General features: G+C 36.6%; 2 protein-coding genes across 2 annotated transcripts in view; both read left to right on the top strand.

Annotated features, from left to right (window-relative positions):
- The window catches only part of LOC125855647 (protein fluG-like), a 12445-nt gene extending 10694 nt beyond the window's left edge, over nucleotides 1–1751 (top strand). The window contains exons 10-11 of the mRNA XM_049535406.1: nucleotides 808–980; nucleotides 1700–1751. Of these exons, the coding sequence (XP_049391363.1) occupies nucleotides 808–980; nucleotides 1700–1751 (225 nt within the window). The remainder of the gene's footprint in view (nucleotides 1–807; nucleotides 981–1699) is intronic.
- Nucleotides 1752–12281: 10530 nt separating this feature from the next.
- Nucleotides 12282–26904, top strand: LOC125877555 (uncharacterized). Its single transcript, XM_049558818.1, has 8 exons — nucleotides 12282–12400; nucleotides 12476–12528; nucleotides 12613–12742; nucleotides 21101–21246; nucleotides 25866–26093; nucleotides 26236–26468; nucleotides 26538–26686; nucleotides 26768–26904. Exons 1-8 carry the CDS (start codon nucleotides 12296–12298, stop codon nucleotides 26831–26833), a joined length of 1110 nt encoding a protein of 369 aa, XP_049414775.1. The 5' UTR covers nucleotides 12282–12295; the 3' UTR covers nucleotides 26834–26904.
- Nucleotides 26905–27733: the final 829 nt, after the last annotated feature.

The following is a 27733-nucleotide window of genomic DNA, read 5'->3' as shown; positions in this document are numbered from 1 at the left end:
GGGGGGGCTGGTTTGAGGGTAGGGACCAAATAAATTGATTTTTTCAACAATTTTTTTTTAATTGGAAGTTGGAAGAGAGTTTTTGAAAATGTTTTCCTTAAGTTTTGAAGGGAAGTCATTTTCCTTAAATTTGAGGAAAATAAGTTGATTTGGAAAACATTTTCCAAAACATTTAACCCAACCAAACATGAGAAAATTGAAAAACATTTTCTCCTTCATACCAAACACACCCCTAATCAAAAATGTTTTTCCTTTTCTTCTAATAGGCTACTGAGGAAGAAACTCGTACATTCTGGGTTTTTTTTGTGTTTACAAATGTGTGCTTTATTTATGTACCAAAAAACTATAGGAGTTTTAATTAACCTTATACAATGAATTGCCAATTATAAAATTAACAAAATATAGGATTTAGCATGTTGTAATGGTTAACGAAGCTTTCAAGCTTAACCATATGGCAATGCATATCAGAACGAATTTCACTTGCTAGATTAAGAACTTTATCATGAAATTTCTTATTAGGCAGAAAGAGATTAAGGATAAGCATGTGATATATTTATTGATTAAGAAAGCAGATATTAAGTATGTGAACTCCAAACAAATAAAGCAAAATGTATTTTTTAAGACACCTCGGCGTAACCTGAAGTGATTTAGCACTAGTATGACCAAAGTCATTTCATTTGTTGGTGTAGACTGTAGTTGTCAATATTTTTAAGTACTGTTATGGCATGATGTTGGATATTAATTGGAATTTCCTTTCTTTGATCAGAAGTATATTGAATTTGTTCATTTCTCGTTCATCACTTACAGGTTGTTCCCCAACATCGCTACTATAGTTGTGTGAAGAAACATGGTGTTGGCTTAACTGTTGAATGTATGAGATTGAGTTCAATATCTGATGATCTATGTGAAGAACATTCGCTTCCTTCCTCAGGTGAGGTCAGAGTTGTTCCGGACTTATCGACCAAATACAGAATCCCCTGGTACGTACTACTTCCAAACCTATGTATTGTTCAATCTTCTTTTCTCTATCCTCTTTAATATAACCTTTGATCAATTCTTTGTGTTATTGTTGGAATGTATGCATCCACTCGTCTAGATGGGACCAGGTCCTCAGCACGGTTAAAATAACAGAACGTGCTGAAAGTAAAGATTGCACAACAACTTTACGTGGAAACCTCCTTGCTCAAGGGAGTAAAACCACGACCTGGCTTGCCAGGACTTTTCAAAACTTTCTTCACTAATCTTCTCCAAGCAAAAAGCAAAAGCAAGTTTACAAACCGGGATTAGCCTACTAATCCCAACTCTAAGCAATACCTCCTATTACTTAGATGAGCCAGAGCATATACAGTACCGCTCACTATACTAATCCTAACTGATTAATATAGACCTTTTAGAGTAAGAACCTAAGTTACCCTTAACCTAGTTCTTACAATGATTCAAACGAGTTTGAAATGTTTCTTTTACAAGGAAAAAAACTGATCTTACAATATCAGAACTATTACAAGCAAACAAAATAACAGCTGATGCAAGAAGCTCTTGAAGCAATCGATCTAATCCCTTGTTGTTCTTGAAGCTTGAAAGACTCTCACACTTTTTGAATGAATGAATATTCTTGTGTATTGTTTAGTATATACCACAAAAAGTTATTACCAAACGTATAAACAACCTCCTTGTTTCTGATTGGTGAAGTACTCTGCAGCTTCACCAACTTTTCTGACGCAGACAGCTTTTACAGCTGTACCGCACTTTGACAGCTGGACGAGTATTCATACTCTGCAGAGGACCAGGTCCCTGCACTTGTGAGGAGATCATCAAAACACCAAAAGACATAAGCTCTTATCAATTTCCCCCTTTTTGATGATGACAAACAACCTGCAAAACTCCTCTCGTGAGGGAACACACATTCATTCAAATACATAACAAAATTCCCCCTTTGTTAGTGCATCAGTAACAACCATAACAACTAGTTCAGTTCCCCCTTAGTTCAGTGCCCCTCACAGTTTTCTAACAACAAAATTCCCTCTTTGTTAGTGCACCAGTAACAACCATAACAACCAGTTCAGTTCCCTTATTCCCATAACCCATAACTTCTCAACAACTTCCCCCTTTTGACACCATCGAAAAGGTAAAGCAGTAAATGTATTCAAGTTAAATCCTAGGCAATAAAGAATTCAGGGCCTTGGGCCACACATAACATGTGTATGTAAGCATAAAGAGAATATTAAGCCACATATGAACAAGGCACTTAACAAAAATAAAGCATCATATCATATATACTGACCACTGTAGTTTAGTCAAAACAAAACGAGACACAGGATAAAAGAAAAGAGACAAGACACATTTAGGACGGAGAAGGAGAGGGATTAAAAGGACGCATCAACAACAACATGCGCTCATTTGCACTCTCATGGGCCTGTATCAGTTGCTTGTTTAGGGACTTAATGTCCTCATTTAGAGAGGCATTTGTCTTCAGCAGCATTGTGTTTTCATCCCTTAATTCTTTGAGCAGCAGTTCGTGACCCTCACTGGTACCTGGTCCCCTGGAAATTGCCTTCTGCAGTTCAGACTTCAGTCTGGTGATTTCAACCTCCTTATCGCGCAGAATCTTAGTGAGATCAGTCACCTCCCTTCGAAGAATAGCCTGCTGTTCCAAAACATCTGCCACCTGAGATCTGCCCTTAGCTGGTCCTTCAATGCACTCACATTCTAGTAGAGTAGACATAGTGAACATTTGTTTGGTAGTACCAGGTACCCCTCTTCCCATTGGGACTTCAAAATGGTTAAAGACAAAGTTAAGCAAATACCCATAAGGAATTTCGTGCTTTGCATTCTTCCATGTTATTACTCTATGCATGTGTTCAAGCATAATTGTAGGCAGATTAATTTCCTCAAGCTCATCAAGTTTTTCCATGAGGAAAAGATCGGCAGCAGAGGCTACAGTTCTCTTCTCAGTCCTGGGCACCATTACTTTGTTAATGAACGCAAACATCAATTGATACTCCCCTTTAAGGAACTTCTTAGGAAGGCCTGCACGCTTGACATCTCCTCGTTTGGTGGCAAGGTTCGAGAAATCACCAGATGGTTTGCATCCTTCAATAGTTCGAACACCCACGACGGGCACTCCAAGAATAATTCCCAGAGTTTCTTCATCAAGATGAATCTCCACATTCCGGACTGTCGTTATGATTCCACCACCTTCCAGTAGTTCCATTTTGAAGAAGAACTCACGCACTTCAGGTTCGTGTAGGTATGGAACTGCTGGTGCAAATAAATGATTCCAGCCTTGAATGGTAACAACATCAACCAAATTGGCCATACCAAACAGTGTGTTAATGTTAGGATCAAAGACTCTAGCATTCAAGACCTTTTGTTGTTCCATATTCTCTATCCGCTCTTTTCTAGTCAAATCCTTTTCTTTGATTGGATTTTTAATCGTAGGACCAGGTCTCTGCTTTCTTCCTGTTTCTCCCTATGTAAGAGATGGCTGAATTTTATCCTTCGCAATTTTTGCAGTAGATTTCCTTCCCCTTTTTGAGTTCCCTTTGATTTAATTCTTTCTTCCTCACCTTCTCTCCTCCTTCTTAACACATACTTGACAACATCTTCAGATTCACTTTCACTATTCTCAATAGACACAGGTATAGAGACAGGATGTTCAGGTTTAACCCCTTCTCTTCTCCTCTTCCTAGTTCTGTCCGTGTGGGCTTTGCTTGCAGCGATGTCACTCCCCATAACCTTTTGTGCTTCGCTCCTTGTAATATACTTCCTTTTGTCTCCTTTAGAGCAAGGCATTTCCAACTTTCCCTTCCCTTTTCTCTGTCGCTCCTTTGCTCTTTCAACAGAGTTTTCAACAATGTCAGCCTCAGATGTACCTTTAACTCCTTCCGACTCAGAAACCTGTATTTGAGATTGGTTTGCTCCACGCATTCCCTTTGAGCGCCATTTTAACGGAACCTCTTCTTCTTCTTCTTCCTTATCGCTTCCAACATCAAATGATTTTGGTGTTTGGTCAAAGATAGGCTCACTTCTGGGAAGGACCTGATCCGGTGATTCCAACTCATGCTCCAGAGAAGAGGGTTGAACATCCCCTCTTAAAAAGGCTAAACCTTGAACGGCCACCAGTTCATCACCAACAGTTAGGGTCTCATTAGGTTTTGCCACAGAGTGTGCTTCCAAGAAAGGGGATTTTTCACTAGATAGGACCAGAGTGGGAGAGCACTCCAAGGTATTTCCGGAGTGAAGAACAGGGGAGACTAAATTGTCGGCAGGCGGGCAGAAGGGTTCAACTATTTCGTCGGCACCACAGACAGGAGTGGAGGGAGACTCTTCAGGAGGAGGATCGGGGAAGTTAAAAGGGCTAGGGTTTTCAGAAGACTCATTGATAGACATTTTGAGAAGAAGAAGGAAGAACTTGGAGAGAGGTTTAGAGAGATATGTTAATTAAATTTGAAAGGAGAAGAGAGAAGTTAAAAAATAAATTCTCCAAGAAAAATTAAATAGAAAAGATAACGGGTCTCAATGGAGGTGACCTTTGGTATTAAAAACGACAAGACGTATTGAACTGACACGATGAATGGGCGAGAGACACGTGGCAGAGATGTTTGACTTTTAGATAGTGTAGTATAATTGATACTAACCTCGTGAGGACCAGGTCCTCCTTTTAGTTTGTAACTCTATCTGTGTGATTAAACATTCTCTTCAGCTAGACACACTATGAGTGTATACCTGCATTAGGGTACAAAAGTGAATTCTATTTTGACAGACATTACAACAAGCATAGATACCTGGCCTCCTTAACATAATCAAATAAAGAGAAATCTGTCGAAAGGTCAGGTAATTTTTAGCATCCCTAGCCGCATCCTGTTTTTAAAGAAGACGTCTTTACTTAGCGACTTTGTAAAGATGTCTGCCAGCTGGTCTTCAGTTTTGCAGAACCTCATCATCACATTTTGCTTTTCTACATTGTCTCTTAGGAAGTAATGCCTTATATCTATGTGCTTTGTTCTCTTGTGCTGGACCGGATTTTTGGCCATGTTCATGGCGCTTGTATTGTCGCAGACGAGAGGAATAGTGTCTGTAAGTACCCCAAAATCTTCCAGCTGCTGCTTTATCCATAACAATTGTGCACAGCATGATGCAACAACCACATATTCTACTTCTACAGTAGACAATGCCACGGAATTCTGCTTCTTTGTTCCCCATGAAATCAAGGCTAATCCCAGGAAGTGTGCCATGCCTGATGTGCTTTTTCGATCGACAAGAAAACCTGCATAATCAGCATTAGCATAACCTATAAGATCAAAAGAGTCATCAGTAGGGTAGAAGAGGACCAGGTCCTGAGTTACTTTCAAGTATCTCAGGATACGTTTGGCTGCCTTAAGGTGAGACTCTTTTGGTGCTGCTTGAAATCTTGCACACATCCCTACAATGAACACTATATCGGGCTTGCTTGCAGTGAGGTACAGGAGTGACCCAATAATTCCTGTATACATGGTCTGATTGACCTCCACACCATTTTCATCTTTATCAAGTTTCACACTTGTGCTCATAGGAGTATCCAGCACATTTGCCTCAAGAAGATTAAATTTCGTGAGCAACTCTTTGATATACTTTTCTTGGCATATTGAAGTGCCTTGAGAGGTTTGTTTGATCTGCAAGCCTAGGAAGAAAGTGAGTTCTCCCATCATTCTCATTTCAAATTCACTACTCATCAGATTAGAGAATTCCTTGCAGAGTAAATCTGTAGTGGCTCCAAAGATGATATCATCCACATAAACCTGCACAATCAGCAACTCCTTTCCTCTGGATTTCAAAAACAATGTATTATCAATTTTACCTCTTTTGAGCCCATTTGCAAGAAGGAATTTTGACAGGCGTTCATACCAAGCTCTAGGAGCTTGTTTTAAACCATACAGAGCCTTGTCTAACTTTAGCACATGATTCGGCAGTTCTGTATCTTCAAAGCCTGGAGGCTACTTGACATACACTTCTTCCTTCAGATTTCCATTCAAGAAAGCACTCTTGACATCCATTTGAAACAATTTAAATTCCATATGAGCGGCAAATGCTATTAAGATTCTGATGGCTTCCATTCTGGCTACAGGAGCAAATGTCTCATCATAATCAATTCCCTCTTCTTGGTTGTAACCCTGTACCACCAGTCTTGACTTATTTCTAGTAATGATCCCATGCTCATCCAGTTTGTTTCTGAAGACCCATCTGGTCCCAATAATGGTTCTGTCAAGTGGTCTGGGGACCAGGTGCCACACCTTGCTTCTCTCAAACTGGTGAAGCTCCTCCTGCATTGAAGTCACCCAGTCTACATCCTTCAAAGCTTCCTTAATGTTTTTGGGTTCAACGGATGATATGAATGCTGAATGTGCAACTAGATTTCTTGATTTAGACCTAGTTTGAATTCCTGAGTCAAGTGGAGAGGTGAGATTGTCTAGTGGATGAGAAGATTGATGTTTCTATCCAGATTTTCTGGTAATCTCTTCTTCTCTGTCAGCATCAGAATTTCCTTCATCTTCTTCAAGATTTTGGGACACTGTTTCCTGTGATACATTTAAGGGACCAGGTCCTCTTAAGTGTTCTGCATCATTCTCTTTTGCGCCCTGATCATCCTGCTGCTTGGTCATCAGCTCCTCAACCTCGTAGTCCTCATTGTTCTGTCTTCTTGTACCCAATTCATCAAACTTGATGTGCATGCTTTCTTCAACTCAAAAAGTTCTTTTGTTGAACACCCTGTAAGCCTTGCTTGTAGATGAGTACCCAACAAATACTCCCGCATCACTTCTGGCATCAAACTTGCCTAGATCATCCTTTCCATTTTTTAGCACAAAACATTTGCACCCAAAAGGCTTGAGATGAGCAATTGAAGGCTTTCTGTCATTTAACAACTCATAAGGTGTTTTCTTGATGATTGTTCTGATAAGACATCTGTTTGTCACATAGCAAGCTGTATTAACTGCTTCAACCCAAAAATTCATTGCAAATTCTGAATCAATCAGCATAGTTCTAGCAATATCCACCAGAGTTCTGTTTTTTCTTTCAACAACTCCATTTTGCTGAGGAGTTCTTGGTGCTGAGAAGTTGTGGCTGATTCCATTTTCTGCGCAAAACCCTTCAAAAATAGAGTCAAACTCTGTACCATGATCAGATTTGATACTGGCTATCCTGCAATTTATCTTCAATTGGATGGCTTTGACGAAAGTGATCAGAGTTCCAGCAGTCTCATCCTTTTTCCGCAAAAAACATATTCCAGGTGTACCTCGAGAAATCATCAACAATTACAAGAATATATTTTTTACCTCCTCTGCTTTGAATCCTGATCGGTCCACACAAATCCATGTGGAGAAGTTCTAGAGGTCTGGTAGTGCTCACACTCCTTTTTGCCTTGAAAGATGATCTTGTTTGTTTTCCTTTTACACAGGCTTCACAGACTTTGTCATTTGAGAACTTCAGCTTTGGTAATCCGCGGACCAGGTCCCCTGCAACAAGCTTGTTAAGAAAAGAGGTACTTATATGACCTAGTCTTTTATGCCAGAGATTTACATCGTCAGTTTGAGCACTCAGACATGACAGGCTGGCTCCTTCAATAGAATCAAGATCAGCAACATACATATTCTTGACTCTTTTTGCAGACATCGCAATTTTCTTAGTTGCACAGTTTGTAACCACACAGCTGTCAGACAAGAACTTGACTTCATTTCCCTTGTCACAAATTTGTGAAATGCTCAAAAGATTGTATTTTAAACCCTCCACATAGTGTACATTATTTATCGAATTATCAGCCGATCTCCCTATTCTACCAATACCAAGGATAAAGCCCTTCTTTCCACCACCAAATGACACAACACCACCTTGGTGTGCTTCCAAAGAGAGAAAGTTTGAAGTGTCTCCCGTCATGTGCCTTGAGCATCCACTGTCCATACACCAGCACTGACTCCTTCCTCTCTTCTGCATAGAAATCATTTGTTAGATTTAGGAACCCATTTCAGACGGAGTTCCCAGTAATCATTAAGAGGTCTAATAAGAAACCTTTCTGTCCAGTGAGGCATGATGTTTTTTCTGAAACAATACAGGGGATCAGGTCCCTTATGTCTCTTTTTAGCATCATTTTCAGATCTAACAAATCTCTCATGCCTTTCCTTAGCTTTTCTCAGAATCTCACAATTTTCTTCAGATGACCATTTCGACCACAGTGAGTACATAAAAGATTGTCAGATATAGACACATACTTGCTATGGGGATTATAGGGGGCTCTAATGGTCTGCATCCCAACCCTTTCTTTCCATTGAAACTTTGATTGGACATATTAGAGAGTATCTTAGAGGAGTCAGTCCATTTAAGGGAGTGACTTAATTCTTCCTTGACCTTACTCAAATCTTTTCTTAGTTGAGAATTTATTTCAAGAGAAGCGACTAGCTTGGACTCAAAATTTTTTAGCTTTTGTTCCAGTTCTTCCTAAAAAATGCTAAGCTTTCTCTTCCCACCTACTGAGTTTCCAGGGTCCTTCTCAGATGTTATGTTACAAGTCTCTAGAATACCTATCCCTTCACTAATTTTAGCAACTTGAGACATGAGAGCATAATTCCTGTCTTCACACAAACTTAATTTTTTATTCAACATTAAGTTTTCAGTGGTTCGTTCATCAACACAATCAATAAGCAGAGCAACAAGTTTCCTCAAATTTTCAATAGGCAGATTATCTAGATCATCTTTAAGATCAAAAAGAGTTACCTCATCTGAATCCTCTTCATCATCAGAATTTTGCCATTAAGGAGAAAATAGAGTTGAAAATGCTTTCATTATCCTCAATGGCCATCATTGAGACATCCTCATGATTCTCTTCATCTTCTTCCGATTCACTTGAGTCATTTCCCCACACAGCAAAGGCATTTCTCACCATCAGATCCGCATGTGCCTTCCTTCGAGCATGGTCAGGGACCAGGTCCCTCTTGCGAGGTCTGGTGTCATGAGTTTCCTTCTTTGTACTGGGGCAGTTCCTCATGAAGTGTCCAGGCTTACCACACTTATGGCATAGATCATTTGCAGTAGCAGTTCTGCTGGAAGGGGTTTTCTTTTGGAAGCCTCCATGCTTCTTTAAGATCTTCTGAAATCTTCTAGTGACATATGCCATCTCATCCTCCTCTTCAGTCTCTCTACTTTGAGATATTTTCAAAGCAATGGACTTATCCTTCTTTCCTTCCTTCACAGTTGTCCCCTGTTTCTTGTTCATCTCATAGGTCTGAAGGTTCCCAATCAGTTCGTCCATAGAAAGTGTCATTAGATCTTTGGCTTCTGTTATGGCATCCACCTTGCTTTCCCAAGATTTTGGAAGCACCTTGAGAATCTTGCGAATTTGCTTACGGACAGGAATAGGCTCACCCAACCCTCTCAGCTCATTGGTGATAGAGGTGAATCTTGAGTTCATCTCAAAGATGGATTCCCCTTCCTTCATACTGAAATTTTCATACTGAGTGGTAAGCATATCAACTTTAGATTCTTTTACTCGTTGAGTTCCTTCATGGGCTGTTTGAAGACAATCCCATATCTCTTTGGCAGTTTCACAAGCAAAAATTCTATTGTACTCATCTGCTCCAATTCCGCACACCCGAATCTTCTTTGCTTTGTAGTTCTTTTCTATCTTTCTCCTATCTGCCTCGTTGTAGTCCTTTCTGGTTTTGACAACAGTGGTGGTAAGCTCTCCATCCTTCACTTCCTTTGTAGGAACATATGGACCATCAAAGATGATGTCCCATAGCTCAGAATCCTCAACATTGATGTAGTAGTGCATTCGATTTTTCCACCAGCCATAATATTGTTCATTAAAACGCGGTGGTCTGGTAGAAGATTGTCCTTCCTCCATGTTGGGTGGAGCAGCCATTCCGTCAGGATCTTTCCTTTTCTTGGTGTTAACCAGAAAGAAAAGACGTGCTCTGATACCACTTGTTGGAATGTATGCGTCCACTCGTCTAGATGGGACCAGGTCCTCAGCACGGTTAAAATAAAAGAAAATAACAGAACGTGCTGAAAGTAAAGATTGCACAACAACTTTACGTGGAAACCTCCTTGCTCAAGGGAGTAAAACCACGACCTGGCCTGCCAGGACTTTTCAAAACTTCTTTCACTAATCTTCTCCAAGCAAAAAACAAAAGCAAGTTTACAAACCGGGATTAACCTACTAATCCCAACTCTAAGCAATACCTCCTATTACTTAGATGAGCCAGAGTAGATACAATACCGCTCACTATACTAATCCTAACTGATTAATATAGACCTTTTAGAGTAAGAACCTAAGTTACCCTTAACCTAGTTCTTACAATGATTCAAACGAGTTTGAAATGTTTCTTTTACAAGAAAAAAACTGATCTTACAATATCAAAACTATTACAAGCAAACAAAATAACAGCTGATGCAAGAAGCTCTTGAAGCAATCGATCTAATCCCTTGTTGTTCTTGAAGCTTGAAAGACTCTCACACTTTTTGAATGAATGAATATTCTTGTGTATTGTTTAGTATATACCACAAAAAGTTATTACCAAACGTACAAGCAACCTCCTTGTTTCTGATTGGTGAAGTACTCTACAGCTTCACCAACTTTTCTGACGCAGACAGCTTTTACAGCTGTACCGCACTTTGACAGCTGGACGAGTATTCATACTCTGCAGAGGACCAGGTCCCTGCACTTGTGAGGAGATCATCAAAACACCAAAAGACATAAGCTCTTATCAGTTATCTTTGAATTTCATTCGTCAAGTCATAATGGTAAGATGAGGAAGTCACCCACATATTCAGTAATTTATCGTGCCCCTTACTTCGTGGTTGTTACCTTTATCTTGAGTTCATAGTTTTGGGTTGTATCTTTGACTTTTGAGTAGGTTTACTTAAAAATATCACTTTATCAATTATCTCTGTAACCATAAAATTGTTGAATGACCAATTAGTCTTGCTCATTGAAAGTTCAAACATTGGCTGCCTGAGATGTTGCAAATCACTAGTTTTAGAGTTTTCTAGTAATAAGGATAGTTTTAGCAGTAGGCTCAGAGGTTTCCGATTTTTTACTTTTAACTTTTGGGTTTCAGCTGGTCTAAGAAGAGAAAACATGTTTAATTTGGAGTAGGATAATAGAAACGAGTAGTCATATACTCGGGAAAGTGCAAAAACTCTGCTATCGACTTTATGTGACAATCTTATCTAAAATCTTAAATACTTAAAGAGAGCATATTTTTATTTTCTTGATACTTATGTATTCAACATGCCTCATCACGTGCGGGTCTTATTGTTTTTCATGGTTTAGGCATGAAGATTCTGTTTGATAATGTGATGGTTGTGAAATTTGAACCCCAGATCTTTGCATTCACTAACCATGTTTGAAGTAGAGGAAAATATGTACTTTACGGTAGATAATCACAACATACAACCTAGGCGATTTATATACACGGGTTCCAAATAGAGCCAACTAGCAAATCTCTATAAATCAGTGATAAAAAATCAAATCAAATGCTTCTAAGATAAATTAGCTACATTTACAAAAGAAACATCATTTCTATATAATTAGGCATTCGAGTTGATCACTGACACGAGATTATCATATTCAAGTTGTGTAAGTACTCTTATGGAATCCAACCTGAAACTCACCACTACTGAGCCACGAGGAATTAATAGGTGCTAAGGTTGATGACAAAATTAAAGAATCGAAAGTTGCCAGTGACTTGTAGGGAGGCAATTGTACATTCATGACTAGACATAATATTGTGCAAATTGAGTCAATTTTATGCATTATCCACAGCAATCTTATATGAAAGTTGCATTAAGAGTCGTTAGATATATAAAATATGCATGTGATATAGGAATTTTAATTTCAGCAAAAGGATCAACAAAGTCTACTGCCTATTATAATGCTAATTCAGTTGCATTCCGGCGACGATATAAGGAGATTAGACACTGTTTTTATAAAGTGAAATATGAAAAATATCTGATTTATGAAGTCCAAAAAACAAAATACAATCACTAAGAAATATGCTGAAGCAGAACATGAAGCATGGCCAACACAACTTAAGTTAGTTAGGTAACTTTTTTGTTAAAAGCTGTATGCATATTATATTGATGTCCAACACTTCCATTGTTTGATATTGTTTGTGATGAAGATATTGACCTTGACGTGACAACTGTTTGTTTATAGTTATCACGTTTTTGGGTAATTAGGAATAATTTTTTTGTTTTTAGATTTTACACATTTGTTGTAATCATATTCGTGTGTACCTTTTGATCCAGGGCAAGAAATCAAGAAATGGTCTTGGCTGATATGTTAACTGAATCTTGTAAAGCATGGCAATATTGTCCAAGAGATGTACTTCGTATATTCTCTAAAATTTTGGAAGATGAATTTGGTTTGGTATGTTATTAATATCTCTTGTCCATGACTTGAAATTTCAATACATTATTGAACTGATGTCTATTTATATTCCAGGTTATGAATGTAGGCATTGAAGTAGAATTTTACCTTTATAAGAGTGTGTTAAAGTATGTCAGGAAAGTCTCCCTAATAATTTGTGCTTATATTCTATAAGATATATGTATTGGAACACTAAAGAAGAAATAATACAGGGATGGAAAAGAAACATGGGCCAGAATTGACAGGACCTCTTACTGTTCTACAACAGCAATTGATGTTGCATCATTAGTGCTTCAAGAGATTGTTGCTTCTTTACACTCCTTCAATATTCTAGTCGAACAGGTTAGTTTCCATTTTCTACAACTATTACCAAATTTATACTGCATTTCTTTTTTCATTGCTCGTGTTTTAATTAGAAGTAATATGATGCCCGAGATTAAGTGTGGGACTATTGAATCATGTGTTTGATTTAAGCTTTTGATTCCAAAATTATTAATTAGGATTATTTCTATCATAATTTTGATATTAGTCTTAGACCACATTCAAGTGGGATAATATTCTCCAGATAAGCTAATCACATGGTAAAACTACTAACTGATAAAGATGCTCAGCTAATTAAAGAACTTTAATTCTCAATGTCCTTTAGATAACTCTACTCACAGAATATACACATAGATTAGTGGTGCAGTGTAGTATGGGATTATGCAACGCGATATCTTGGTCAAGGCAGGAAAGTAAAATCTTTCGACCACCCAAAATCGTACCTTGATCTCATCAATAAAAAATAAACAGAGAAATAATTCGGGAACGTCCCTCAAACCGAAGGTAAAGATGGTACAGTCTTCCCAAATCAGAAAATTTCAGGATATCTATCTTGTTATAATTCGAAAATCCATAGAAAATGATGCATTTCATTATAAAAATCACAATTTAGTAAAATAAGTAGTACGCTCCCCCGAAGCTCAAATGCAAACACGTGACATTTCAAATTTCAAACCCAAAAATTAATATTTTGCCTCCAAATCCTACCATGATCCATGCATGTGCACATATGCATATGCGAGTGTATGCGTACCAACTCAAGTATACATTAATCACCCTTAACAACACCATCGTACTAACCTGGAACTCAACCAATCCAAATTCAAGGCCTCACACCAACAATTTCAAACCAAAGAGAAATCCTTACAGAAAGTAAAGCAACATTCAACACACCTAATTCATAAAAAACTAATTCCTTTCCTAAACTCATACCAAGGATTCCCTTAATCTAATCACACTAAAATGTTCAGCAACCTAAATTAAGGCTTAGGAAGAATAATATTCTAAGGATATCAAAATGACTGATCATTTATTCATAACTAAAATAAATCTAGTCCTACCTAGTCCAAAACCCCTAGAAATTCATGAAACTTATAATATATACTATCTGATTGAGATAAGTCTAAATAGAGGAGATTGTAATCTACCTCACAGCCGAATAATACTCTAAGAATCGTCACACATAAACCTTCCCCACCCGTAAAGCCTCATATTGTTTCCACACTACCAGAGTAACGAGCTATCACGCGGAAGAAATATTTAGGAGCACTGAACAAATATTAAGAAACGAGAAGAAGCGGTAACAATAAATGTACATACAAAACTACCCAAGACCTAGCATCAGTTGGTAGTCGAACTTCTAGTCAAAATATGAGTACAAGGCTTTAAAAATACCAATATATACATACAGACTGTCTTCGAATGCAAAATAAAGGCTAGTTATAGATAAAACAAAGGGAGATTGGCAACTCCGTGAGCCGGGAGATCACCCTTGTCTCCGAATTCCAAAAGGTGCTCTGTACGAGGTCCAAATTAGCGGTGATAACTCGTACTATGATATGTAGGTTGCAGAAGTGTATTATGAGCAACAATAAGTGGTACTCAATAGGCAACGGACGATTGAGCTCAACAGACAATGAAAGAACAAATAAAAGGTAAGTAAGGGAAGTACAACACAAATAACTAAGAGATATCACATGATAATATAGGTAAACAAAGATGAAGTAATAGAATACACTAAGTAAGAGACCAGGACAATGGAACATACATGGAGGTGCTAGCTCAACAACCTAATCACGACAAGGTCCTACTATAGATGCCAACTAACCAAGGATACCAATGGTAAACATTGCCAGTACTCAACATAATCACCCGGAAGGTCAATTCAACCCAATTCAACCCAACCAAACCAAACACCAAGACAAGGACAAGTCCAACCCATATACATAACTACTATCAAATCAACATAAGATACACAATCATATAGTCAAACAATAACCTAACCAGACCCCATAAGCACTGCAGGTACACAACACAAAACATAACTGAGCTGGGCCCTCATAAGACTGGTAAGTGCAAACATCAATTAAATATAATGGTGATCGACAATGCATATGAATGCAAATTATGAAATAAAAACCAACAAATCCATCGGAACCAAGTGCCACACAACCAAGTTTATACAACTACTTCTTTCCCTTGGAAGCTAGGTAGGACCTATGCATATACCCTCATCCTGTTCAATATATCACAAGGCCAGAGGGACCCATAGGGGATTGGGGAAGTCCGTATATATTACCTAGTCTAGATCTAGGACTTCCAAACCTATTCGTCAGGGTACCATATCTTATCTGTCATAGTACCAAAGACACTAGCAAACAAATCATTATCGAAAAAGGGGCGATGATGTGCCAACTGATCAAGTAAAAAGTGAGCACATCCCAGATGCCTCTAATGTTTCAAAAACCAGTGTATTAAAGTCATCCAAGTGGTACAACTTCCATCAAAACCAGTTTTAAAAGAGTAATAGTGTGAAAATAGCTTTCTAGAAAATAACAGTTAAAATCCAATGCATGTGCCGAGATCGTACCACAAAACATGTGAAACAGGTTTCAAAAGCAATGCATGCCATCACCATCTTTCAAACAATAGCAGCTAAACCACTAGATAAACACTTCCAATACTACCACACTCTTAGAGAATAGAAAACTAACTTGAAATCCAGTTGGCGCTCAACAAAGGCCTCGAGCCCAAAAATCTGCTAATGTTCTCAACAATAACAACATAACAAGCACCAGTATCCTTGAAACAAAGAAATTAATGATGAATTTTATAATCGAAAGGGGGATAAAACAAGGATTAACGCCTTACCCCAAACATGCCACTCAAGCTCACAACTAAGCACAACTAATGCCAAGCCATGGAATTTACGATAAACAATTAAGGTTTCAAGCCCTAACATAGGGTACCAAACTCTAACAATCACTATAGGGAGCAACTAATAACTAAAGGATCGCTAAAATTCATACTAAGGCATCTAAGTCACCAGCTAAACTAAGTCCTTAAGTATAAACTTTAAGGATGGTAATTGCATTAACTATGCTACAAGCAAGGGGATACTAGTGTAAGCTAGGGGTCCCACCACCCATGTCTAGCCGGAAGTTCTACGGGAAATAAGGAGATTGAAATAGGGAAGGAGCTCTAATCATGACGAATACAATCATAATTCATATGCCAATCATGCTAAAACATTATCTAATATATCATAATAAAAAAAGTAGACCTTACCCTACCTCGAATCTAATAACACACGCTCCCAATCTATTGAACTAGATTTTCCCCTTTCGAATCACCTCTGGTCACCACCACACTATCATACTATTGATCACAATGTCAATACAGATGTTAAGACACAAAAATCAACTGAATTACAGACGGACCCAAATTTGAGTCAAAAAAGAATTATGGGACCCGCATAGGAAATTCTAAAATAGACTCTGTCGATAGGTACTAAGTAACTAAAGGAACTTCTGCCCAAATCAGGCACAATCCGAGCTTGAAAACGGGTTATAATAGCTCATGCAATACTTTGATCACCAAAAGCACCATTAAAGGGGTAATAAAAAGTCTTCAGGATGAGAAATTACCTTCAAAACAACCCCCCCGCACTGCCCTGCTGACCCCAACATGAAGCCCCACAAATTCCCGAACCAACGCAAGTGTCAACATCCAATTTGGAGCTTCCTAGCTAGAGTTAGTGAAGTTTAAATTCATCGAAGAGGGCTGATTAACAAACTGGTCTTATTTAAAAGACTAGTAACTTAACTTCTGTAAATACGGGCCCCTAGCCGCAATCGTTGTTGTCAATAAACTTGGGTCAACTATGATCCTTCTTTGCTAACTGGAAAGGCCACCCGCAAGGGGTTGAGGTGGCTCCTCTCCGCTATCGCAGAGTCTATCTCACAATACGAAGGCCAAAGCACCTAGTCTTCGCAAACGTGATAATGTGCTTGCGAATGCGGAGACCAAAGTTTGTAGTCTCCACAAATGCGGTACAAGGTATGTGAATGCGAAGAGCAAATGGTGTTGGACAAACCCAACACCTCCTGAAACTTGGAATGTGCAAAATGCCTCAATAAGGATTCAAGATTTGTTCTGAACCCTGTGTATGCAAATGAGATAAGTTGCCCCACTAAATTAGGCATTTTGAACTCAAAAAAGGTGACGAAACTTCCAACCCAATGTCGTCTCAATAAACAGTGGGTCCTACATTCAAGATTTATTTTTAGCCACAATCCACAAGATGGCTTGGAATGAGGCGGAAGCTTTGGGATCTACATGGAAGTTCCTTTTGGACCAAACTCAACGTTTCAAAGCTAATGTAATTGTCCAAATTTAATTCTGAAGCCATCTTCCTAAAGTTTTGATCAAAGTCACTGTTCAAGTTATGAATGCTCCAAAACACAAAAACTTGCACACAAACCAAATGAACGACCAAATGATCCCAACAAGTCATAAATAACTTGGGGTTTCTATAGGAAAGCTTTAAACTCTGAAAAGATTGGAAAATGGAGGACATGGCATAGAATAGGGTGTCAAAAATGAACCCAAACATAGGAAACCCACCTAAAATTTTAAGGATTGGGCTCAAAATAATTTGAATTGGGTTCAATCTAAACTCATTTCTAATCCATTTTAAGAAAATCCTCAATTAAGCCCAATTCAATCTCCAATTTCAACCCGCTTTAAAACTATTTACTAAGATACGTTCATATATTAAAGGTATGAATTATTATTTATTTAACATCTTTTAGGATTTATCTATCCATTTGTTACATTTTTTTAAAAAATCTTGAACTAAAATTTGAATTATGATTATAAAAAATTAAATATCATTATTTTAAAATTATTGAGATTAATCAGGTCAAATTGGGCGGGTCAAGACCCAACCCATTTTTAGCCCATTTGAACCCAACCCATTTGAGCCCAAAGTAAACATGGGCGGGTCAAGACCCAACCCGATTTCTATTCAACCCATTTTAACATCTCCAATTTCAACCAAGCCCGCCCATTTGACACCCTGATTAACATTTCAAGGACACTTCATCCAATTCTAAGTTTCAATGATTGCTAGTCAGTATAAAACCCAACTAAATGAGTTGGGGTCGAATCCCATAGGAAGTGGTACGTGTTTGAAAATCAAGTAGGAAGTGTGAATATGGTCAAATTAGTCATAGGAACATAAATTATCGAATAAAAACATCATTCAAATCAGGGGTGACATGAATGTCAAATGGGAGGTTTTGGTTTGAAATTATCAACTACAACAATAGCAAACAATACGAAATAACAATAATGAGATGAGTTCTTGGGATGTGATTTGATTATAGGCTAATATAGACAAATGGGTAATTGCAACTATTAGAAAATAGCTAGATATTAGTGAGTAATCTAGGCTATAGAGGAGGTAAACTTTCTCTCGAACAATTTACCCCGAATCAAGTCAATTTCTCTCGAACATCAACAAGCATACAAAATAAGAACAACCCACACCTTAGCCCATTCACTCTCTTGAGCTGAATGTGTGGACTTGGGTTTAGGATTCACTCTCTCGAGCTGAACCCATGTCAACCCAATACCCACTGACCATCAATCTAAAATCTTGGTTTTAAAACCTCTCTCTCGAGCAAGCCAAAAACACAAAAGTAGAACTGCATTTGCAACTACCATAATTCATGATTGAACTCACTTCTAAACAATATTTAAACTAACAATTAGCAATACCCATAAACTAAATCAACCCATAATCACATAATCACACCCTAAGATTCAGAGTTTTAGCTAGACATTATAAAAAGATATAAATCGTTACCAAATTGAGTTTCCATCAATTGGGTANCTAAACAATATTTAAACTAACAATTAGCAATACCTATAAACTAAATTAGCCCATAATCACATAATCACACCCCAAGATTCGGGGTTTTAGCTAGACATTATAAAAAGATATAAATCGTTACCAAATTGAGTTTCCATCAATTGGGTAAGATTAATTTCGTCTTTACAATGGTCCAAGTCGAAGAATCTCAAAGACCCACTTCTAATTTCTCAAAAATGAGGAACTTCAATTCTTCAAAGGTAAGGAAAATTTGTCTCTCTACTCAAAATAATTCCAATTCGAAACTCCAAAATTAGATGAAATGAAAAAATGATAATAATTCACCCTAAACTAAATGTTCAAAAATGTATTTATAGTCGCTAAAAATGTGCTGCGAAGAGCCACTCGACGAAGTAAGTCGGGCTCACCGATCCACTCGCCGATCCGCCCTATGAACAATTCCATCGCCTTTCTGCCTTGGCCTTCAACATGCTCAAGATCTGTAACTTTGAGCGATCCAAACTGCATCGCGGAACCACTCGGCGATCCGCCGACTGCTCCCTTCTCTCGCCAACTTGGTTCTCTCCTTCAGGGCTTGGCACACTGGAATTTTAGGTGGTCAAATACTCATTCGGTGAGTCGCCAAATGGACTTGGCGATCACCAGGCTTGCATTTCTTCGTTCTTTTAGCTCGCTTTGTTCCTTTTTAAAAATTAGTGTCCTTGCTTTGTTCCTCAACCCATATACCTGTAAATCAAGGGTTTTACATCAGTTATTGGCACAAGATAAGCATTTGAGGACACTAAATCATTGTAAAAACAGCCCTAAATGAGTCAAAATCTTGGACTCATCACACCCCTAGCATAGAAGGTCATTACAATATCCACTACTATTGTCAATGGATAGGAAAAACATGAAGGCACAAAAAGATGAGGGTACCGGGCCCGCATGATCCGCTTGACCCTAGATACCTTCTCGAACCAAACAATGCCAATTTAGAACTCAGGTTACGAGAAAACTCTCGAATTCACCTCTTCCCTCCAACACTCAAGACAATCTTTTAAGTCCTTCCTTTGACTCCAACTCTCACCCATTTGATATGAACTCGACTGAAAGCACCACTCAACTAAGATTATACCACTATCATACGAATACCACAAAATTGAGAAAACACACGGCATTGTAAGATACAACCCAACTAATAAATAGGTTTATCTACTGTATGCTTCGAGCCTACGCCTTCTAATCCTCAAGAGCATCATTTCTATCTTAACAGAGTTCTTTTCTTTTTGGATGAAGGTGTTGAGAAAATTTGTTTATTTTAGAAATTATTGTTGATATAGTGTGGAGGCTGGTTTGAAATAATTAGTATATAGTATTATATACTAATTAATAGGAACCCTTTCGTTTCCTTGAGTATTCTAGAGGATTGAAACTGGGAGACCCTTTCTCCCCTACCCTCTTCAATATTAACAAAAGTTTTAGCAATAGATCTGAACACTCCACATGAGAAAAGTGATTACAATATATATGGTTGCCCATAATGGAACCCAAATTAAATATAAAATTATCCAGTCCCATATATTATTTACCCCTCAAATCAGTGATTTCCATATTCTAAAACTTAGGGCTTAAAACTCCTAATATTGCCAACATAAACAATGAATAAAACATTAAATTAACGATGGAATCATGGGGAACAAGTAGAGTAAAGGTTAGAATCTTACCATCCTTTGAAAAATATCAATTGCCTAAGAATCACCTTAATCCTAGATTTAGAACTCCAAAAATGGTGAAATAACTTTAGATCTTGTAATTAACTTTTTTGTCACTATAACACCTTTTGCGTGATCATGGTTCTAGGGAATGACTGTGCCCAACAAGGAAAAAAAATCAACATTGTGCTATTGCACGATAGCGCTGCATGGTAAATGGCCCCTTAGTGTGATTGCATAGGGCAAAAATAATTATGCTGACTAACTTGCCCTAGCATTTCCTTCTGTGTGATATAGTATTAAAGTATTTCTCCTTTACTGCAATACCACCCACATTTTGTTTTTACCTTCTAATACTCATCAGAACCTCTCAGCACTCGATGGAAACACTAAATCATTTGAAGACTTTTATTGGAAATGGAGCATGAGAACACTTTGTAGGAGCCTTAAAATGATGAAGAAGATGGAATCCCTCTCTTTAAAATTGGGATTCATGAGTCTAATAAAGATGAGATACCATTACTTTTTTCTATTTAAGATAAAAGATCATGTGCTATGCATCTGGGTTTTTGTGGCACCTTTAATTTTAGACGGAATCTAACTTTGGAATGGAATTGTTCATTTTAGAAAACATTAAAGATTTTCTTTGTTAACTGTAATACATTAAAGGTTTATTTTGTTAGAAACTTAGTACAAGATTAATGGTACTTGAATATAAATCATATACTTAATTGTCTATAGTATTCTATACTGCTTTATTTGATGTGTCGTCCTTTTAGAATGCAGTTACATTCAGAAGCTGGAAAAGGTCAGTTTGAAATTGTGTTGGGATACACTGATTGTGGTAGAGCAGCAAATAACTTGATAATTACACATGAAGTAATCAAAGGGGTTGCAAGGAAACATGGGCTACTAGCAAGTTTTACCCCAAGGTAGGTCGCACAGTATTTTCACGCCCATATTCTTTTTTTCTTGTTGATCTAGATATGTTTTTCCCCTAAGAAATCTACCGCAAATATAATTTCAGTCCTTTTGGCATTTAGTTTATTAGATCAAATCACTCTACTCAAACATAACAACTAGCATTAACTTGTATAATTTATGTAGCTTGAGATTGTAAAAAAACTAATAATTAGAGGACAATAATAGAGACTTGGTCTGATATCCGCCTTCCGAGTTAATCTTATTTGTATCTTGTTCGACTAACAATAAAGCATACAGTGTGATATCAGAAACCTCGTATAGCCATTCACAAAAAATGTTAAAAAATAAACCCGATAAAAATTATGGGGTCCACACCCATACATTGGCATGGATCCGACTCCTCTCCATTTCTCTTCTCTCCATTTTTCTCAAGTTCTAGCTTAGATTGGAGACACATGTCATAGTTTAGAAGTAGTGGTTGAGATCTAATTAATTAAAATAAAGTTCTAACCATAGTTATTTACTTCCATATATTTCTTCTTAAATATTTTGCAATTCATTATATTTTCCCTAAATATATTTTAAAAAATTATTTACTGCCCTACATACATATTTAAAACTTTTACTAAATATTTCTACTTTTTTGAAAAAATTTGTAAAAAAATTAAATGTTTTCATTATTGTAATAGAGTATTAAGAGCTACAGTGTCTATAGAGCAACATGGACTCTATTTAGGGAGTAAGAAAGAATTTAAAGTTGAGTGACAATATATTTTACCCCTAAAATTAGAAAAAAAAAAGTTAGGTCACAATTTTTAATTATTTTAATTTGGAAAATATTATTTGAGAAATGGCAAACGTTAGGGAAAGGTAAAAAATCAGCACAAAAAAAAATACTTTAAGTAAATAAGAAAAGAAATTCTTTTAAATATATTTAGGAAAAAATATAATGTAAATCTAGAATTGTTGGATTGCAAAAATATTTAAGAAGCAAATGTATGGAAGTAAATAACTATGGTTAGGACTTTGCTTTAATTAATTAGATCTCAACCATTAATTCTAAACTATGACATGTGTCTCCAATCCAAGCTTGAACTTGGGGAAAATGGAGAGAAGAGAAATGGAGAGGAGCCGGATCCCATAGGCATAAGCCTATTTTNAAAAGAAACTCTTTTAAATATATTTAGGAAAAATATAATGTAAATCTAGAATTGTTGGATTGCAAAAATATTTAAGAAGCAAATATATGGAAGTAAATAACTATGGTTAGGACTTTGCTTTAATTAATTAGATCTCAACCATTAATTCTAAACTATGACATGTGTCTCCAATCCAAGCTTGAACTTGGGGAAAATGGAGAGAAGAGAAATGGAGAGGAGCCGGATCCCATAGGCATAAGCCTATTTTCTATAAAGACTTGGCTGACAAATTTTGGTGGGAGAAAATGGATAAAAGCGATGGAATAATATACGTGTAAATTTGTTTTATGTACTTGGGCTCCATGTTGTAACTCATATAAAAGGGAGGAGTCATATTGTCATGCTCCGAGCCTACACACTATAGTCGACACTCAAAAATCATTGTTAGTCCCAAGTGAACCCTTGGTATGACTGACTACTGAGCGAAAGACAAAACATACATATGTAATCCTTATCAAATGAACATTTAAAATCATTTAAAAATATCTCATGAGGAAGTTTGAAATAAATAAATAAATAATAATAATAATAAGAATAGCAATAGCAATAGCGACAGCGACAACGACAACAAGACCAAAAGCAAGAATAATAATAATAATAATAATGTTTAAAATTTCTAAAATACTAAAGACCGGACTAACTCACTAACTTTGTCTATATATGAAGCCTCTACTAACTGAAAATAGGTGTCGGGACAAGATCCACGACTACTTGACTATTCCACTAACAATGGCTAAAAATTAAATAAACCGAACTTAGTGAATTGGAGCCCTCCGAAAGTGAGGAGGTCTCACCAACCGTTAATGGGAAGAGATCTTACTGAATGTTTGCTATCTTGATTACTTGAAACTGCATCATTTTATGATGCAACACCTAATGGCGTCAGTATAAAGAATGTACCATGAATGGAATAATTGAACTAAACGAAACTGATTGAAAGTAAAACATGAACATGAAGTGAAATCATTAAAGCTATACAATGAGATATGCAATATTAACAAATACTAACATAATCTACTTTACTTTTTGGATAGTTTCTCTAATCGACAACCATCACTATAAGTCTCGTGATGATACAACGTCTTGCCCACGTTGCAAGAACCACCCTATACCTTGCCGGAGCATAGGGCGTAACTCAACTTATGGATCCATCTAAAAATCCCTCATGAGGCTGGTGAGGAGTTGCCCGAATTATGGCACGATACTATCTACATGGGCAAAATCGTTTATGGGGTTTGAGTTGTGAACTCTTACCCAAATCAATGCTCAATACTACTCTCAAAATATGCATTAGTGGTCATAATAACAATAACAATAATTGTTGTGAGTTAATACTCAAAAGGTTCTCTTTAGGGAAAACTGATCTTTACTTTACTAACTGAAACTCCTTCTGAAAATTATTTATGCTCTTCTTAAAAAAGAAATACTTTTCTCAATGCAAAATAATATATTTGGACCATTAGTGTTCCTTAAAGCTCTTCTCAAATGATAACTTAATATAACTGGACTCACTTTAATTTCTAAATCAATGCATGGAAATAGTTGCACAAAGGCTTTCGACAGTTCTTATTAAATAGGGTTCATGTGATAAAATAAACATGAACAACAATTCAAGAATTAAAAATGCATAAAATATCATAGTCACAATAACAAGAAATCACAACTCAGAATAAGAAATAAAACCAAGTTTAAAATTCGTATAAACTTTGGGGTACAACCTTGGATTTAACTCTTACAGACTCAATTTAGATGTAGGGTATGCTGATGAACTTAGTCCATTACATTAAATATCCTTACATAAAATATGACATAAGTCATCTACAGAAGATCATCTACGATCCATACAAATTTCCACAAGCCGTAGACCTTCTCGTAGAAGCCAGGCTGAAATTATGAAACTTTTGACATTGGGGTATATGGACCTTTTTATGGCTCGTAAAAGATTCTACTAGTCGTCTTGTTCATCTGTAGAAATCAAGAAAACATAGAGTTTCAACACTTTACTCCATGAGGTAGTCTACGGTCCATAATCATTTTTACGAGTAGTAGAACTGATTCCTGAAAGTCAGGCTTTAAATCAAGTCTAGGATATCAATCCACAAGACCAATCTACATATCGTATTTTATTTTGCGGGCTATAAGATGAGCTCATATGAATTAGATGGAAAGCTATTATCTCTTATGCTCAGTGTTGTCCAAGTGACCATGAATTTTCTTGAATTGCATTTCTGTCAACTTGATTTACTGCTTTGTCTCTTTCTTATGATGTTAAAAGGGAGAAAATTGGTAAGGCATAGGATCACTGATCTAGAACAAGAACAAGAACAAGAGGGGGGCCTAGTTGTGTTTGGTTGATGAAAGAGGGAAAATGGTGAAAGGGGGAAGAAGTTGAAAAGTTTAAGTTGTCATCATCCAAAAAGGGGAAAATATTATTTTGAGCTCACTTTGAAGTTTTGATGATTTGACGAACTTTAGGATTTAATGAGAGACCAGATCCCAAGAGAGACTGGGACTTTTTGTACTTGAAAAAGATAGTTGTCTAAAGCCCGCAACTTGCAACTCTTCAACACTTGTTATGGTTGGTGCGCGTCATTTGCAGAGCAACAGACTCTCAATGAATGACATGACTCCAAGAGTTTGTGTCCATCCTATAATATATCCATTCCAAATTCACACAAACTTCCAGATTCACACAAACTCAAGTTTTTGCAATCAGAATTTTTACAAAGCAAAAACCATCCTCTCTAGGAAATATTACTCTAATATAAGCAAGGTACCTGATAGAGTTATCATCGTTCTTAATTGTTGTTAGGGTTTAAATTTCAGTGATTATTCTTGTAAGATCTACTCCTATTCTATAAAGGAATTAGATCAATTTTAATCTTTGTGTATTCATCCGAGTTTTAGCTAGAGTTATCTATGTCGGGTTGTTGAAGTATAGATCGACTAGAGCTAGTGAGCAATAGAGTTATTGCTTGGTTTTGTTGAGTAACATAGTTGTTAATGTGAAGGCGACGGGATTAAAAGTTCAATTCCTCGATTACTATGTCCAAGAAAGCTCAACGGGGACATGGTCTTCCTATATACACCCTTCAGTAAAATGAATGTAACTTTTATTTTAATATACAAATATAAACTTCTTAAACTATTGGAAACTAGGGTCCAATGGGTATTATTTCACTCCAGAAATCATTGGCAAACACTCATATATTGGGAGTCACATACATTTTTTTTAGTTTTGGCCATTTTTCTCTAGCCATAATTCCTAAATCCTAATCCCTGTATTGTCTTTTTCCTGACGTTGTCTTTTAACTCTTAGAATTCCCAATTTTGTTGAAACACACTTTTCAAGTGGAACATATAATTGAATTAAAACTTATCAAAAATCTATGAGTTGTAACAGCTTTATCATGTGAATTTTTTTGTAGGTATTATAACAATAATGTGTATCCCAAGTCTCATGCTCATTCTAGAGATGAGGATGTTGGGTCAGGATCGCATGTACACATCAGTTTGTATAAGAATGGAGAAAATATATTTATGGCATCTAGTGAGCCAAATAGGTATGGGATGTCCGTGATCGGGGAATCATTCATGGCTGGGATATTAGATCATCTTCGCTCCGTATGTGTATTTACGATGCCTATCTCTAATAGGTAAACATGTTTTAGCTCTTAATGTATTGCGCTCCATTGTGTCATTTTGTTTGTGCTTTCCAGTAGTAAATTAAGCAACTTTTTGTGTTATGGAATATTCTATTTAATTATGTTGATCTTAAAATTTATGAATAATGCACAGTTATGACCGCTTAATACCTAAGGCACGGAATTCATCATTCATTTGCTGGGGGATAGAATGTAAAGAGTTACCTGTAAGAGCTTGTTGCCCTCCTGGAGCTCCAAATGGTGTGGTAACCAATTTTGAATTGAAAACATTTGATGGATCTGCAAACCCACACTTGGGTCTAGCTTCAATAATTATTGCTGGCATCGATGGCATGCGAAGAAAATTACCAATTCCAGGACCAGTAGGTGAGTACCATCTTTTCTTAATAACTTTTTGCATTAAGAAACACATGGATTTATTTTCTTGTTAAACAGAGCCAGAATCTTATGACTTCGATTGGAACAACGATGATATAAAACTACCATGGTCTCTTAGATGCGCTATTATCCATATGGATTCAGATAAATGGTTTAATGAAATGTTGGGTAAAGAATTTATATGCACCAGAGGAGGAGTTGTTGGGGTACGTTATCAATTTTAATCAGTTTTGCTTTCTCTATCATATTTTGGATGCACATTTCAATGATGGTTTCTTGTTTTGCAGGAAGAGATCGGACACGATTTTTGTGGTGGAGACGAAAAATACAAGCACATTATGTTTAATTATTAGGTTTTCACTTATCTATTTCTAACATCACCATGCTTTATACTCTTCTAATTTTATTTCTTGTCTCATATTTTATGTCTGCTCGTCTTATGGACTTGTTTGATTAATTCTTTGTTTCTTACTACTTTTTATTAGGTTTTCGCTTATCTATTTTTCCACCGCTCTCTCTTTCTCTACTTTCTCTTTTCTTTTTCTTCTTCAAAATTTCAATCCAAATAACTATCTCTAATATTCGTATCTTCAAATCCATTTTCGCCAAGTTTCACAATCTTCACCCAAAAAGTGACGAAGAGAAGAATATAAAGACCCAAAATTTATACGAAATCGTGTGCACAAGCAGAGATCTAATTCTGTAAAATTAAAAACGACAAGGATTCAACATTGCTGGCCATTAAAAAGCTTCAAGTTTTGAATTAATTAGTTGAGTTTTATGAATTTGTGATTAGTTTGATTTGGTATTACAAATAATTGAAAATAACTGTTAAGTTTATATCTCAATTTTAAGGGGGATTAGTTAAGTATAAAATTGATTTTAAGAGAAATATTAGATTAAAGCCAGAAGAAGAAGATGTAGTTTTCAGAATTGTCTAGCAATTGAATAATTTTTTTTATAAGTGTATCGAAATCACGAACAGTACAAGTATACATATTGCAGACATATCACTATCTTAGTGATGCCAACCAGAATAATTTATATAACCCATTTATAATATTTCTAAGAGCAAATTTCACAGATAGACACCATAATAACATTAATTATGCTCTTCTGCTATAGTTTGCATATTTATTGGCTGTAGCTACAGTTTAAACTGCTATGGGGGGACATCATTTGTATAATTTGCGTACGTTTCTATAATCCACGTGTATTTGCATAATTGAGCTAATTCCGTAATTATACAATTG

The sequence above is a fragment of the Solanum stenotomum genome, chromosome 1 (genome assembly GCF_019186545.1).
Source record: "Solanum stenotomum isolate F172 chromosome 1, ASM1918654v1, whole genome shotgun sequence".
NCBI classification, from domain to species: domain Eukaryota; kingdom Viridiplantae; phylum Streptophyta; class Magnoliopsida; order Solanales; family Solanaceae; genus Solanum; species Solanum stenotomum.
The sequence above is the reverse complement of the archived record's forward strand: the minus strand, read 5'-3'. Positions and strand labels throughout refer to the sequence as shown.

What these genes read in the sequence shown, in the direction of transcription:
- LOC125877555 (XM_049558818.1), top strand. Translation starts at nt 12,296, where the DNA reads ATGGTCTTGGCTGATATGTTAACTGAATCTTGTAAAGCATGGCAATAT. An exon ending in TGGAAGATGAATTTGGTTTG is followed by an intron (nt 12,401 to 12,475) that starts GTATGTTATTAA and finishes TTTATATTCCAG; the next exon opens with GTTATGAATGTAGGCATTGA. An exon ending in ACCAATTCCAGGACCAGTAG is followed by an intron (nt 26,469 to 26,537) that starts GTGAGTACCATC and finishes CTTGTTAAACAG; the next exon opens with AGCCAGAATCTTATGACTTC.